Genomic DNA, 14,817 nt, shown 5'->3' with positions numbered 1-14,817 from the left:
GATTTATTATGTATACAGTATTCTACCTGTACACCAGAAGAGGGCACCAGATCTCATTATAGATAGCTGTGAGCCACCATGCAATTGTCGGGAATTGTACTCTGGACCTCTGGAAGAGCAACCAGTGTTCTTAACCTCTGAGCCATCGATCCAGCCTTTTTTTTTTTTTTTTTTTTTTTTTAAGATTTACAGATTGTACTTTTACTAGCCTCAACACTGAGGTCTTGGAACGTAAGATTCTTTGACAGAAGTCATATTTTTTTAAAAAAAAACTTATTTTTGTGCATTTGTCAGAGGACCGCTTTTAAGAGCCCATTCCCTTTCCACCACGTGAGTTCTGGGAATCGAACGCAGGCCGTCAGACTTGCTCCACAAGCGTCTTTACTCGTAGAGCCACCAACCTGCTCAGACCCCGTACTATTCGTACGACCATCTCAGCTCAGGAGGAAACCGACATCGCAGCCCCACCCACTGCGCAGAGAGGTTTGCGCGTGCGCAGTCCCAGTGTGGCGAGACAGTTCACGCGGCCAAAGGGTCAGATTTGACCCGCGAGGCGGAAGCACGCTCCTGGACTTCCGGCGAGCGCAGCCTCGGCAAGAGTGGCAGCATGGAGGAGGCGCCCCACGGTGAGCTGGCGCGGGACGCGTGGGTGGCGGGCCGCTGGGACCGAGCCGCTCTGACTTGTGCCCTTGTCCCGCGCAGGCTGCCCCGGAGCCGACAGCGCCCAGGCGGGCCGAGGAGCCTCGTGCCAGGGATGCCCCAACCAGAGGCTGTGTGCGTCGGGCGCCGGCGCCTCACCGGACCCGGGTGAGGAGGCCGACGGAGCAGGAAGTGGAAGGGGCGGGACCTGAAGGACAAATGACAGCGAATTGTCTGTGGTTCAGGGGGCTCGGCGTGGTAGGCGGAGCTTGAGCAACGAGGGGCGGCTTTATTTTTATTTATTTTTTTTTTTTGGGGGGGTGTTTTCGAGACAGGGTTTCTCTGTGGTTTTGGAGCCTGTCCTGGAACTAGCTCTTGTAGACCAGGCTGGTCTCGAACTCACAGAGATCCACCTGCCTCTGCCTCCCAAGTGCTGGGATTAAAGGCGTGCGCCACCACCGCCCGGCGAGGGGCGGCTTTAAAGGTCAAATAGTTGAGGAAAGTGGTGGAAGCTGAGTCTGATCTGTGATAGTCAGGGGACCAAACGGGGCCTTCAAGTCAACTTGGTGCCTCCGGCTTTTCCCCCAGCACCCTGGGGGAAGAAGCAGAATGGCCACAGGTTAGAAGCAAGCCTGGGCTACACAATAAGACCCTGAATGAACATTAGGCCGAGGGTGTTGACACATGCTTGTTAATGTCACCACTTAAGATGTTCTCTCTTTTAGAAGAGGATCAGGAGTTCAAGGTCACTCTTGATGAGGGGCTTGGAGAAAAATATATGGCTCAATAAAAACAAACAAAAAGATACAGTTTATTTCGGCACAGTGTATACGAAAAACAAAGCCACCCTTGATTATCTAGCGAGTTAGAGGCTAGCCTGTGCTTAGATGAGACCCTATCTCAGAAAAAAAAAATTCAGTAACTAAATAGGACTTTAAAGAAGGATAGACTAGAAAAAAGTGATATAGGACAGGGCAAGGGTTTGAGTGACAGCCACTGACCTCAGTATACACAAGGCCAGGCACAGAGGGAGAGTGGATAAATGTTGGAGTCTTTCGAGGCCACATCCTGGCACGTGTCTGTCACAAATCTCTGTTCGGAGAAGATGAGTCCACCCCTTGGCAGAAATGAATGTCCAGTGTCTGAGTGGCTCCAGGCCGAGGAGGACTGAGGTCCTGCCTAGAAGGGGCCTGGAAAACAGGAAGCTGGGAGAAGGCAAACTGACCTCGAGCAAGCTTTCTGACTGCCTTATCGTGAAGAGTAGTTAGCCCACCGCGTAGTTTTTAAGGGTTTGGAAGCACAGTGAGTTGTTGGGATGGGTCCAACTGTGAGCCTGTCTGTCAGGATTTCCCCTCCTTAGCACTGCTGATGTTTGGGGCTGCCCTGTGCTTCAGACACCCAGCATCATCCTACATGCTACTATAGTCCCTCCTTGTGACATCCAGAGAATTTCTGCAGATGGTGACAGATGTTCCCTTGCTGGTTGTTTTAGACTCTGGGGGCTCGCCACATACGTATGAATCACATATGGAGGCTCATTCTTAGATATGAATGTCTGACCTTAGCTTGGCTTAATTCTTGCTAGCTTTTCATAAACTAAATTATCCCATCTGTCTTTGGCCTTGGGCTTTTATCTTTCTCTGTTCTTGTACACCTTTTCTTTCCTTCTTACTCCATTTCTGACTGTGGGGCTGGGTGACTGGCCCCTGAGGAAATTCTCTTCCTTCCTCTTTCATTCCCAGACTCCTTTTCTCCCAGATTTCTCCTCATATTTATCCTTTCTGCCTACCAGCCCCACCCATTTCTCTCTCCTGCCTTGCTATTGGCCGTTCATCTCTTTATTAGATCATCAGGTGTTTTAGACAGGCAAAGAATCACAGCTTCACAGAGTTAAACAAATGCAACATAAACAAAAGTAACACACCTTAAAATAATATTCCCCAACATCTCCTAGGTTGTAAGGCTTTACTCTCTGCAAGGTTGTGCTCAGGAACTGGGAGTTTGAACACCATACCCTCCTGGGAGCCCATGTTCTAGTAGATGAGGCAATGCATAAGTGAAATGACCATTTCAGGTGTGATAGTGACCATATTTTCTTCCTAGCATTTATTAGTATTTTGCTGAAGTGATACCTCACAAGGAGCCTTAGAAATGGCTTAAAGAGTGTGATTCTTCCAGCCTTTGGAAGAAGGACACTCAGAACCAAGGCAGGGATGGCATTACCTCAACTGCTTCTTTGCAGCCGTGGAGGAAATCAAAGAGAAAATGAAGACGGTGAAACACAGAATCTTGGTGCTGTCTGGGAAAGGTGGTGTTGGGAAAAGCACGTTCAGCGCTCACCTCGCCCACGGCCTGGCAGAGGATGGAGACACACAGGTGGGACCCTGGGTTATGCTGGGAGGTGTGCTTGTGTCAGAGGTCCTGATGGCTTTAGGGGGTGATTCTCAGTCTCCAGGGAGCCAACCTCTCTGACTGTCTTGACCCAGCCGAGAGAATGAGGACCTGCATGACCACTGCAGGTGTTTCACTGGGTGCTCTAACCCAGAGGCAGCTGGCAGCGTGGCTCCTCACATTCCGGTCATGTCACACCTGCCCCTCTGAAGCTCCTTCTGTGCCCTTCAGGTCCAGATGCTGAGCTGTAGTTTGGTCCATCTCCTGTGAGCTAAGAGTGGTATTTACATATTTAGATGGGTACTTCTCAAGTCACATAAGCACCTAAATATTACTCTTGTTTTTGTCCATAAAGCAGAAAACATTTTTTGTTTGCTTCTTGTAAAAATGACCCTTGTGCTCGGTCCCTCATCTCAAGTTACAGACAGGCATGGAGTTGGAGTCACCTCACCACCCATGTGACACACGCTTGTAAGTCCTACCATTTTGGAGCCTGGGGCAGGAGAATTTTGAATTCAAGGCTAGCCATGGCTACAGAGTGAGACCCTGTCTCAAAACAGACAACTAACTCAGATCCCCAGTACCTTGCTGGATGCTGGCTTTAATAAAGGGTGCTCACTCTGCCTCCATTTTCCCTTCTGTGAGATGGGCACAGAGGCCTGGGTGAGAGGTTGTACCAGACCTCCCACAGAGTCAGTGTCCTGGAAATGTCCCACAGCATCCTCATCATCGCGCACGTGGCTGCCATCCAGGGCAGATTGAATGTTCTGTTAGGGGATAGTCTCTTGCCACCAAAGGGTCAAATTTTCTTGACCTGTACAGGGCAATCTTTCGATCCCATTGTCTGTGTTTTCCACAAGGGGCTGGGGCTGGAGCACAGTGGTGGAGGCAGAAAGGGTTCTAACGACCACAGGAATTGAGGTGTATTGGCCGGATAGGCTTCGGCTCTCGAGCTATTGAAATGTTCTCAGACCACAGTGTGTTCTCACTACTTCCTGGTCAAGACTTCAGTCTGCAGCCCAGTGTGGAGACAGGACTGGCAAGCTGGATTTCTTTATGCTGTTATAGTTATTAAAAAAGATGGTGATTTGGGCACCTGTAGTCTTGACACTTGAGAGAATTGTCAAGAGTTCCAGGCCAGCCTGTGCTATAAAGTGAGACTGTCTCAAAACTGAAGGCAGCTTGTGGGAAAGCCTGCGTTCTCTGGGCAGCGTCATGGCAGTGACCGCAGGGCCGTCCTCCGTGCACATGTAGATGTGGTCAGCACTGGATGGAGCTGCTGGTGAGCATCAGCAATGCAGTTTCTCCAGCCGTCAGGTTGCCTCTGTGGCCCAGTCTGCTCCAAGCTGCTGTTAGCCATCTTGTTTGGGAAAGACCCAGGGTAAAGACAGCAGAAGTGGAGTTGAGCCCTGACGTGTATATGTGCTTCTGTGCATGCTTGTGCACACTGCCCCCAGGCAGAGGAAGGAAGGTGTATGTAAATGAGGGAGGGGCCTTTGTAGGCCAGGCCAGGGGCCTTCAGGATCACACGCTACCTTCCTTTGCGTGTGCTCAACTCCTGTAAAGTCCCGTGGATGAACTTGAGCACCATGGACAAAGGTGAGCAGCATCAGTGCTGTCAGCTCGGGATGTCAAGGAAGCACCTGAGACCCCTCCCTGAGGTTATAGCCCCCGGCCAGAGGTGCCTTGACTCTCAAACTCTTCATTTCCCAGGCCAGAAGCTCTGGTAGGCAAGACTGTGGGAAACCCTTCTTGTGAAGTGAGCCAGGACCCTGTGAGGAAAGAAAGTTGACATTTTAAGGGGGGCAGAGTTGACACTGCACAGCACCTCCACTCCACACTTACCGTGGGAGGGACTCCTGGGAGGTCCTGAGTGGGGAGAGAGCCCTGGTTTTCAGCAGGCACTCACTAGCCTGACCTAAGCAGGAGAGGGATGGTGACTCAGGTACCATCTACCATAAGGAGCACCCTAGGGAGACCTGGGCACAGAGCTTGTTACAGTCTTCCTGGACAATGGGGTGACTGTCAGTCTGGGAATTGCATCCTGGTGTCACTTGGCTGAGTTCCTTCTCTTGACTTGTGGGGCAATTCTTTCCTCAGAAGGAGCAGATGAGACAGGTGGCTGGAGTCCCATCCTCGGTGGCGGGTTTCTCTCTGCTGCACTTTTGGGCAGGGATCTTAGTGGTGAGGTTCTCTTCCTCCTCTTCATCACCAGTACCACAGTTAGCCAGCTGTAGAGGAAGTAGGACTGGAGATGGAAGAAAGAAGCAAGCATGGGGCAAGTTCCAAAGTTCCCATACCACCAGTTCTCAAGATGAACGGCTGCCCTTCACAGGGTCAGCGAGTGATGCCACGGGCCAGTTGTCAGACTTAGGGACAGTCTCTTCTGAGATTCCCTAAGTCCCCAACAAGAACTTCCCAGATTCCTTTCATATTTTTTAAAGATTATTCTTATTTGTGTGTATATGTATCTGTGTCAGTGCCATGTGTGCATGTGCCTAGAGAGGCCAGAAAAAGGTGTTGGATAGCCTTGGAACTGGAGTTACAGGCTGCCCAGTGTGGGTATTAGGAACTGACTGCCCTCTTAGAGAGCCTGGGTTCAATTCTCATCTCCCATATGGTAACTCACCATCTATAACTCCAGCCCCAGGGGATCTGATGCCCTTTTTGGCCTGCATGGACCAGGCATGCATGTGGTGCACAGACATACACAAAGGCAAGATACCCACACAAAATAAAAGGATGTGTTTGGGGGTGTGTGCATGAGTGCAGTACCTGTGGAGGCCAGAAGGGGACTCCAGATCTCCCTGAAACTGGACTAGGAGATCTTGAGCCACTCGGCATGGATGCCATGAATCAGGCTCTGTTGAAGAGCAGCTGGTCTCTCAGTGTCCGAGCCATCGCTCAAGCATATCTTTTCTCATTTTAAGGCTCTTTTGAAAGTTTGTTTTCTGCTTGGTCCCAGGAAAATGGGGCTTGCCTAGAGATCAGCCAGAATCCACTCAGTCCTCCTCTCGTCCTCTGTAGGCCTGAGAGTGTCACGGGAAGAGCACTGGCACCGGAAACTTTGATTCTGTCCAGTCTCTGTTCCTTACTCATTGAACAAGTCCCCAGACCTCTCTGAATCTCAGCGTCATCTGAGTGGCTTAATGACCTGCTGTGAGATCACCCTGTTCCACACTGGGGACTGCATGGATGCCTTACCCTAGGAGTTATACTGCATCCCATGAGAGAGTGGGCACTCAGCCATCTGTTTTGCTATGTCACCCATGTCTGTGTCCTGTCTTGGTATACATATCTCCAGGGTCTAAGCAGTCAGTGATGCTGTCTCTTCTCATTCCCAGGTCGCCCTTCTGGACATCGATATCTGTGGGCCATCAATTCCCAAGATCATGGGCTTAGAAGGAGAGCAGGTGATGGCTGTCAGAGAACTAGACTGGTTCTCTTTGGGCAAGCATGCACAGTAGCCCCTCTGTTCTTCCTCAGTAGCTATGGATTTGGGGGTTTGGAATTACATACAAAGTACATCCACATATATGAGAAGCCTTGGATTTTGAGCCTTTCGTGGTGTGGGAGGGAAGCAGCAAGCAGGAGGCAGAAGTGAGGTAGAAATTCAGCTCTGAGCAGGAACTCAGGGCTAGTGTTTGCTTGGTCTGCTCTGGAAGCTAGAGAATCTCTCAGAGCCATGGTCTCCTCTTGGAAGCTCAGACCCTGATTGCGGGATTGGTGAGAAACACACCAGTAGGGATGTCTGTTATTGCCCTCGTTTAGGAAGGACCCCTGGTGGTGTGCAGAAGTGGGGCCAGGGCTCAGGCTGCAATGCTGTTTCCTTAACTCCAGGTTCTCTATTCTAGACACACAGTGTCAAGCAAGGCAAAAAAATTCACATGGGGGGGAGGGCAGAGGACAGGAGGCTAAAGCAGGAGAGGGGTTGGCTTCAGCAGAGAGTGGAGGGCTTCCCAGTGTGGAGAGCTAGAGAGGCAAGAACAGGAGCCTTGAGCCTCAGTAAATAGGAAGCTTACCCGGGCTAGGCTTGGTCGCGCTGCCAAGGCCTTGGCTGTGCATCCGAAGACTGAGTATGTGCAGTGTCAGCCAGGCTGAAGTAAAAGCAGGATTCTTCCCTAGTCAGTGAGCCCTTGCACAGTACCCATCCCAACCTGGGTCTGACCTGGGGCTACTTACAGTGCAGGCATGACTTACGAAGTAGAGATCCAGCCAGGCATGGTGCTACACATGTAGTCCAGTTACTGGGAGGGTGAGTCAGAGGGGTCACTTGGTTTATGGGGCCAGGGGTGTGGCAAGACCCTGTCTGGAAAATGGAAGGAGGAGAAGCACAGTCTGATGTGGAGGTGGAAGTTGCTCACGTTCCAGTTTCATAATAAATGGGGCAGAGTACAGCCCTGGGGGTCCAGGCCTAGAAGTAGCCCCATGGGACTTCCTGGTGACTCTGGGCCCTTGCCCTCTGCAGGTAGCATTCTGGAGTCAGGGCTCAGGCCACAGACTGGGCCAGGTTTTCTGTTTGTTTGTTTATTTGGTTAGTTGGTTTTCTTTTAAACAAACTCTCACTGTGTAGCCCTGGATGACCTGAAACTCACAAAGATCCACTTGTCACTACCTCCTAAGTCCTAGGATTAAAGGTCTGCACCACTGTGCCTGCCCTAAAGGCAGCTTTAAAAAAAATTGTATTTCATTTTATGTGTGTGGGTGTTTTGCCTGCATGTATGTCTGTACATCACATGATCACATTGTCCAAAGAGTCCAGAAGAGGCTGTCAGATTGCCAGGAACTGGACTTACAGACATGTGAGCCACCAACATTTGGGTGCTGGGAATTGAACCCAGGTGCTTTGGAATCCTAACCAGTGCTTTTAACTGCTGAGCCATCACTGCAGCCCCCTTAGGGTAGCCTTGAATCAGCTGTGTCACTAAAGGTCACAGGTAGTAGAGTCTCTTCTGTACATAGTGACCTGGCTGCCTTACATGTGCCTGCAGAAGCAGCAGCTGGCCAGCTTCTCTCGTTCTTTCTAATACCTCAGAGTTGTGCCTGAACTTGGATAGTTTTGACAAGGACAGGGAAAAAGGGTTTGTATCAAATAAGGTCTTCATCTCTCAACTCTCCACTAAGAGCAGCCAGCAGGTAAAAGTGCTTGTTGCCAAACCTGATGACTGAATTCTATTCCTGGGATCCACATACTGGAAGGAGATTCCTGAAGGTTGTCCTTTGACCTCTGCATGTGCAGTCTTAAAACACAGGCACACACACTAAATAAATGTAATTACAAAACCTTTTTTATTGAGTGGTGACTCACTGTGTGAAACCATCCTGTTTGGACCAGAGTGTAGTGATAAGAATAACTGCCATGTTCCCACAGGTTCACCAGAGTGGCTCCGGCTGGTCTCCAGTGGTGAGTTAGCCTTCCTGGGGAGGCGGATTGTGTGAGTGAGGTATATCTGATGGGCTGATGGAGATGGGGCTGGCAAAATAATTGCTCAACTTGCATGTTTACTGAGGCTGTTTCCAAGCATGCAGGTAAAATCAAGGACTGGTGGACTTTGTCTATAATGGGCCCGATGGACCCGTGCCTCTGGTTCCATGGCTCCGAAGTGGTATTGTGCACTGAATAATAGTGTGTCCCAGTCAAACCTCACCTCCAAGACCAGATTGTGAGGTCTCTACTCATTCAGTTAGACACCTGAGGAGATGGTGTTTGTTTTGGCTTCATTGGCCTGTTGTTGAGGCACAGGCCACACATGGCCTCTTGTGGATCTCACCATGGCTATGTAGGCTGCAAAGAGCAAGTGTAGGTGTGAGGCACATGACACCTTTATTCTTTGTTCTTTTCAACCAGATTCCCTGGGAAGTACCCACATACGGTTTATGTGGATGTGTTGTGCTCTTGTTTCCCCACATGCAAATGTTTCTTCCCATTATCCCCATTCCTCTGCAGTACGTGGAGGACAACCTGGGGGTGATGTCTGTGGGTTTCCTGCTCAGCAGCCCTGATGATGCTGTCATCTGGAGGGGACCAAAAAAAAATGGTTTGTCACTCTGCTCTTGTGGCTCAAATTCTTGGTTCTGTCCATAGCCAGACTATCAGGGAGACTGCAGCACCTTATGCATGGGCTTTCTGGTGTTTGATGCTATTACTTTGATAGTGGGGATGGAACTCAGGACATCCTACATACGAGCGCTCTGATCTGGTATGAGAAATACCAGTTTTCAGTGTAGACATTGTAGTACCTACCACGAGTTTTTCTGCTCTTGAGACTTGCAGGACCCTGAAGTTATTTGTAGTGTGGTATCACATGGCTGGTTTGTGTCAAGGAGGGAAATGTGAAGAAAACCCTTGGTGGATCAGTGTGGGGGAAACAAGGTCATGCAGAAAGCACCTTCTCTCACTATTGACACATCAGTCACATGAGTCTGTTGGGGCAACGTATCTGTGCCATACGTAATGATAGTAGCACCCCTGACTTCATCATGGCCATCCAACATGTCCTCAGAGCTCACCTCCTGCTGCCTGGGGACAGTAGTATCACTTGTTGAGGGCCCCTGCTATGGCATGTAGGAATGCTCATGCAGACTGCTAGGTACTTCTGGAGATGTGTGCATACACTCAGCCCTGCTCCCTCCAGGCATGATCAAGCAGTTCCTCCGCGATGTGGACTGGGGAGATGTCGACTACCTCATCGTAGACACTCCGCCCGGCACATCCGATGAACACCTCTCTGTCGTCCAGTACCTGGCTGCGGCACACATTGATGGGGCCGTGATCCTCACCACCCCTCAGGTGAGTGAGCACCAAGCCATGGTTATGCTCCCCAGCACTCTGGTGGTGTACCTACAGCTTCACGGCCATCCCCCTGGACCACACACGTGTCTTTCAGTGCCCTGAGGCCGTGGGATAACTTCTCTGTGAACTTTGCCAGGAGGTGGCCCTCCAGGATGTCCGGAAAGAGATCAGCTTCTGCCACAAGGTGAAGCTGCCTATTATCGGTGTGGTGGAGAATATGAGTGGCTTCATCTGCCCCAAATGCAAGGTGAGAGTCCCGGAGGCAGGCCCACTGCATACCCTTGGCCTAGTAGGGAAACAGCAGGGGTGGTCTCTAGGTTTCTGCTTTCCCTGCTGTGTCAGGAAGGGAGGGGTCTCCATCAAGCCCTCATCTGCCTGAGTTTCACATCCAAAATAAACAACTGTTTTACGACGTCTGGAAACTAGTGTGTCCTAGGAAACAGAAGCAGAATAACACTTCGTCCTCTTTCTGCCTTACAGAAAGAGTCTCAGATCTTCCCTCCCACAACCGGGGGTGCAGAGGCCATGTGCCAGGATCTGAAGATCCCTCTCCTGGGCAAAGTGCCGCTGGATCCACTCATAGGTGAGTCTGGGCCCATGCTGCTTGTGCAGTCATCTTAGTAGCTTGAAGTGTGGTTTGCAGGAGCAGGAATGGTGGGTCAGAGCTGGACCCGCAGAAGAGAAACAGTGAGGCCTGGGGCAGGTTCCTCAGATCCACCTCCATGAAATCCCAGCCACATGCCCCGAGGACTGCAGGGTGCAAGCGCACTGAGACAGCCCTCTCTGCGCCACTTCAGTGGGCACTGACATGCTATTGGGGACCATGCTGAGTATTTTGGATCCTGATATTTGCACTCTGAGAACTGAGGAAGAGGTGTACACCTGTCTCCATCCCAGGCTCACCCAGGATATCAGCTTGTGTGGGCAAGAGGAGACAGGCAGGGGCTCAGCTTCCCCAAGGTTAGAGCTGAGCTTGTCTGAGTGGTGTGTACCTGTGAAAAGACTCACCTGTCAGTGGAGCAGTGCGCGGTGCCTGAGTCTGAGAGGGAGGGGCCGGACCAGGTTGGGCTCAGCTGCAGATGGCTGTGCACCCAAGTGTGGGAGCTGTCTTTCCTGTCAGATGGGACTGGGATGTTTGAGCAGGGCCTGGTGTATGCCAGGTAGCAGCATGGGAACCCTGGGCACAAGGGAGGTTCACAGCCAGAGAGCCATGTCTCCCTTGGGTTACATATGGTCCTGGGATGGTGTGTGTGTGCATGCGCACATGCCTGCCTGCATATAAATGGGAAGGACCAGCTGACTGATGCACCCCAGTGTGGGTGACCATAAAGATGAGATGATATGGGGAGAGAGCAGAGGGCAGGGTGTGTGCCCTGTGGGGCCTGTCACGGTAACGTGTGTTTCTGGAGAGATGCTCCATTCACACTGCTAGCATTTCCTTTGTAGTCCTTGAGGTTTTGCACACACGCTCGCTGTCTCTATTGAAAGCCCTCATTCCCTTCCCTGTATTCTCGTTTTCCTGGACTGCTAGTTAGTGGATCTCTAATGCAGACAACTGGCCCACCCAGAGCAGCAGAGACAGTTCTTCGGGCCTGGATGCTGCACTTGCCACATGCAGCAACAAAGAGAAGCAGGGTTTCTGGGAGTGGGTACAAGCTGAGGCCTCCATTGTGTTCCCCAGCGTTGCTCTCCTTGGGTGGGGAGCCCCACGCAGCCATACCACAGCCAGCATAAAGAGTGAGGCTTTCACAAGGGTCTCATTTTCTCTGTCTCTTTAAGGTAAGAGCTGTGACAAAGGCCAGTCTTTTTTCATTGAAGCCCCAGATTCACCAGCCACAGCAGCCTACAAAAGTATAATTCAAAGTAAGTGTTTGGGACATCTGCTGACAGGACTGCCTAGAGGTGTGACTACCTAGAGGAGTGAAGTGGGCAGGTTACTGGCAACAGCAGGGATGCTAGTGACCTGAATGATCAGCATAGCTCCTCAGGAGACTCCTCCCATGTGTCCATGTTGTGAGCTAATCCTTAGTTTGAGAAACAGGGAGGGTGAAGTTCATAGCATGGGAAATACAGGCCAGTAAAACGGATTGAAACCCTGGGTCCTGCAGAGCTGACGGGCGAGAGCTCACCGCTCACTTGTTCTCTAGGGATCCAAGAGTTTTGTAGTTCTCGGCAGTCACATAACGAGAACCTCATCAGTTCTGAAGAGGACAGAGCCTGCTCCTAGCCACAGGACCTGCAGGACAGGTCCAGCCACATCTGGTCAGCGGGGGACAGACAGGATTTGAAGTCACTTCCTTAGGACACTTTGATCACCTGTCTGCCTGTTTCCTCCAGGTCAGAGGTACAGGTGCTCTGCATACAGACGCACTCATCGCAAAATAAAACTCCCTGAACCCGTCCCTAGGGCCTGCTCTCTGGAGTCCACCGGACTGGCAGTCTTCTGGGTCACAAGACTCCCAGGAGCTGCTTTTGACTCAGATTATAAGCCTAGGGAGGGACAGAGGGAGGATTGTGGCTTCATGGCAGACCTGTGTCTCCCTCGGGTGGATGGAAGTGACAGCAGCCTCAGCCCACACTGGAGTCTCCAGCCTGGGGTCATGCTTTGGCTAGGGGCCATCAACATCCCCCAGAAAAGCCCATAAGTCATCCACAGGGTAATAGGTACCCTCAGGACATCAGTAATCTTCAGGGTCCCAGGAAAACTGTTTCCTAGTGCTTTTGAGAGACTGATGTGACTGTCCTCATGACCCGAGACTAAGACATAGGAACTGAGAGCTGCTGAGGGAAGTTATTCCAATTTCTACACCATTGTGGTGTGACAGTGGAAGGTGGCAGCCCCCTCCCCGGTCCTTCCTGTCCTCTCCTTCCCCTTTACACACGTACTCTTGGAATGTGTTGGGGTCCCTGTGGGGAAGATGTGACCTTTCTGAAGGTCGACGGTTCTGGGCAGGCCCTAAACGTGGGCACTTCATCTTGGACCTGCTCAGGTCAGCTTGGAGGACCTGGGCGAGTCTGCCAAGACCTCAGGCACAGCTGCTCAGGAGCTGCATGTCTCACCTAACGCTAGTGGATGTCCAGTCCTTCAAGCCTGCGCTTCTCAAAGTCACCTGGGGAAGTCTGCAAGGCAAGAAGAACCATGACTATCCCAGCAAAGAGGAGCACACTGCCAGAGACCCAGTGCCCAGCAGCAGCATTTGACGTGTGCACAGTGAACCTGTCAGACCAAAAACTTCTTCATCCTTCCCTTCAAGAAATATTTCCATGGCTAGAGAGATGGCTCAGCAGTTAGGAGCACTGACTGCTCTTCCTGGTAACCTGGGTTCAATTCCCAGGTCCCACATGGCAGCTTACAACTGTCTGACACCCTCACACAGACATACATGCAGGTGAAACACCAATGCACATAAAATAAAAATAGCTTATTTTTTAAAAAGGAAATATTTCCTGGCTTCAGAATAAAACAGAAGACTTTGTCATTCTTAATTCTGTGTGGTTTTTGTCTTGATTTGGTATGTGCGTGAGTTATGTAGTTAGTTATGCGCAGGCATGCACATTCCATGATACACCTGTGGAGTTAGTTTTCTCTGTCCACCTTGTATTTGAGGCAGGGTCTCTCCCCTGTCTGCAGTGTGTACTCCAGGCTAGTTGCCCATGACCTTCTGTATCTCCTTTTCGTCCGACTCCGTGGTAATAGATGCACACCACCACACCTGGGTCTGTGGATTCTTGGGATTGAACTTAGGTTGTCAGGCCTACACATTCAGTTCTTTCATCTACCGAGCCATCTCCCTGGCCAATTCTGTAGGTTTAGTTTTATTTAATTTTATGGGTATGGGTGTTAGTGTTTTTCCTTAATGAATGTATGCATTGCTGGGAACCCAGTCTGGGTCCTCTGCAGAAACTTTGTGCTCAGAACTGAGCCATCTCTCTAGCCCCCAATTCTGAAGTTTTAAATATCACTTTAAACTACACGGTAGTCACACGGTGTTAAACCCTGACTCTGCTGATAGAAGCTGTCAGTCCCTTACAGACAGGATGGTGGGTGCCAACAGCTGGGGACGATGGGGAGCTGGTGTCTAAAGGACAGGGCTACTGTTGGAGGTGAGAAGAGTCCGGAGCTAGACTGTGGCATCCGCACAGTGCTGTCCCTAGAACTAATTAACCCAATGTGCTTTTTATTTCTTTATTTACCTATTGAGACAGGATCTCACTATGTAGCCCTGGCTGTGCTGGAACTCATGTAGACTAGGCTGGCCTCAAACTCAGAAATCCACCTGCCTCTGCTTCCAGAGTACTATGATTAAAGGTGTGCACCATTATGCCCAGTTAAAACTATACACTGGAAATAGCCAACATGGTAGATTTTAGATATACATGATAGAAAATAATGGTTAGCCTGCTGGTAGGAAGACTGTTAGGAACTGAAGTTGCCAACAAGTGCCCTTTACTCTGAGCACCTGGGAGGAAGGATCCAGGGAGGAACTTGGCCACTCACCGTCTGGAACACTGTCTGGGACAGAAAGCTGGCTGCAACTGTGCTGATGTCACCCTCGCCCCCCATCTTACAAAGGATGTAGCCGTAGAGGTTGGCACCTTGGAGGGAAATCCCAGCGATCACGAGAGCCTGCATTGGGCAAAGGAAAGGGAAGCCTTCTGAGAGTGCAGACTGAGTGGGACTTTGTGGACTGCCCCAAGGAAACACTCATGGACACCTAAGCAAGCTAGAGGCTGGAACCTCTGGTTCACATAGAGGAGACAAGCTGAGAGGCAGAAGCTGCCCAAAGCCATGGAGCTGCTGAGGTGGAGGCAGAAGCCAAACTGTGAAGCCCACAGCAGCTGCTCTACTGTGTCCTGTGTCCCTGTTGAATGGACAGCCCTCCCAAATAAAACCTGAGTACTGTCAGCCTTCCCACCCAAGAAAGATGGTCTGTTAACGGATACCATACTTTTTAATAAATCTTCCTGGGGGCTGAGGATGTAGCTCAATGGAG

The 14,817-nt window shown here is 50.7% G+C and overlaps 2 protein-coding genes across 5 annotated transcripts in view; one reads left to right on the top strand and one right to left on the bottom strand.

Moving 5' to 3' along the window:
- The first annotated feature begins 503 nt into the window (after positions 1-503).
- Nubp1 (NUBP iron-sulfur cluster assembly factor 1, cytosolic) lies at positions 504-14,261 on the top strand. Its single transcript, XM_057773548.1, has 11 exons — positions 504-626; positions 703-807; positions 2,882-3,015; positions 6,375-6,443; positions 8,402-8,434; positions 8,978-9,068; positions 9,666-9,820; positions 9,960-10,070; positions 10,304-10,406; positions 11,603-11,686; positions 11,971-14,261. Exons 1-11 carry the CDS (start codon positions 608-610, stop codon positions 12,048-12,050), a joined length of 984 nt encoding a protein of 327 aa, XP_057629531.1. The 5' UTR covers positions 504-607; the 3' UTR covers positions 12,051-14,261.
- Tvp23a (trans-golgi network vesicle protein 23 homolog A) overlaps positions 4,403-14,817 on the bottom strand; it is a 42,570-nt gene continuing 32,155 nt past the window's right edge. The window contains exons 6-9 of one of the 4 annotated variants that reach the window (XR_009057366.1): positions 14,322-14,450; positions 12,884-12,943; positions 10,832-11,666; positions 10,135-10,255 (exon numbers count right to left, since the gene is read on the bottom strand). Coding sequence is in view for 3 of the 4 variants with exons in the window: in XM_057773551.1 (XP_057629534.1) it covers positions 4,662-4,802; positions 14,322-14,450 (270 nt within the window). In the remaining variant the exon portion in view is untranslated. Of the gene's footprint in view, positions 4,803-10,134; positions 10,256-10,439; positions 11,667-12,883; positions 12,944-14,321; positions 14,451-14,817 lie in introns of those variants that run through there. The other 3 variants (XM_057773550.1, XM_057773551.1, XM_057773549.1) reach the window with 3 other exon arrangements.

The sequence above is a fragment of the Chionomys nivalis genome, chromosome 7 (assembly GCF_950005125.1).
Source record: "Chionomys nivalis chromosome 7, mChiNiv1.1, whole genome shotgun sequence".
NCBI lineage: Eukaryota > Metazoa > Chordata > Mammalia > Rodentia > Cricetidae > Chionomys > Chionomys nivalis.
This window is presented reverse-complemented; position numbering and strand designations above follow the sequence as displayed.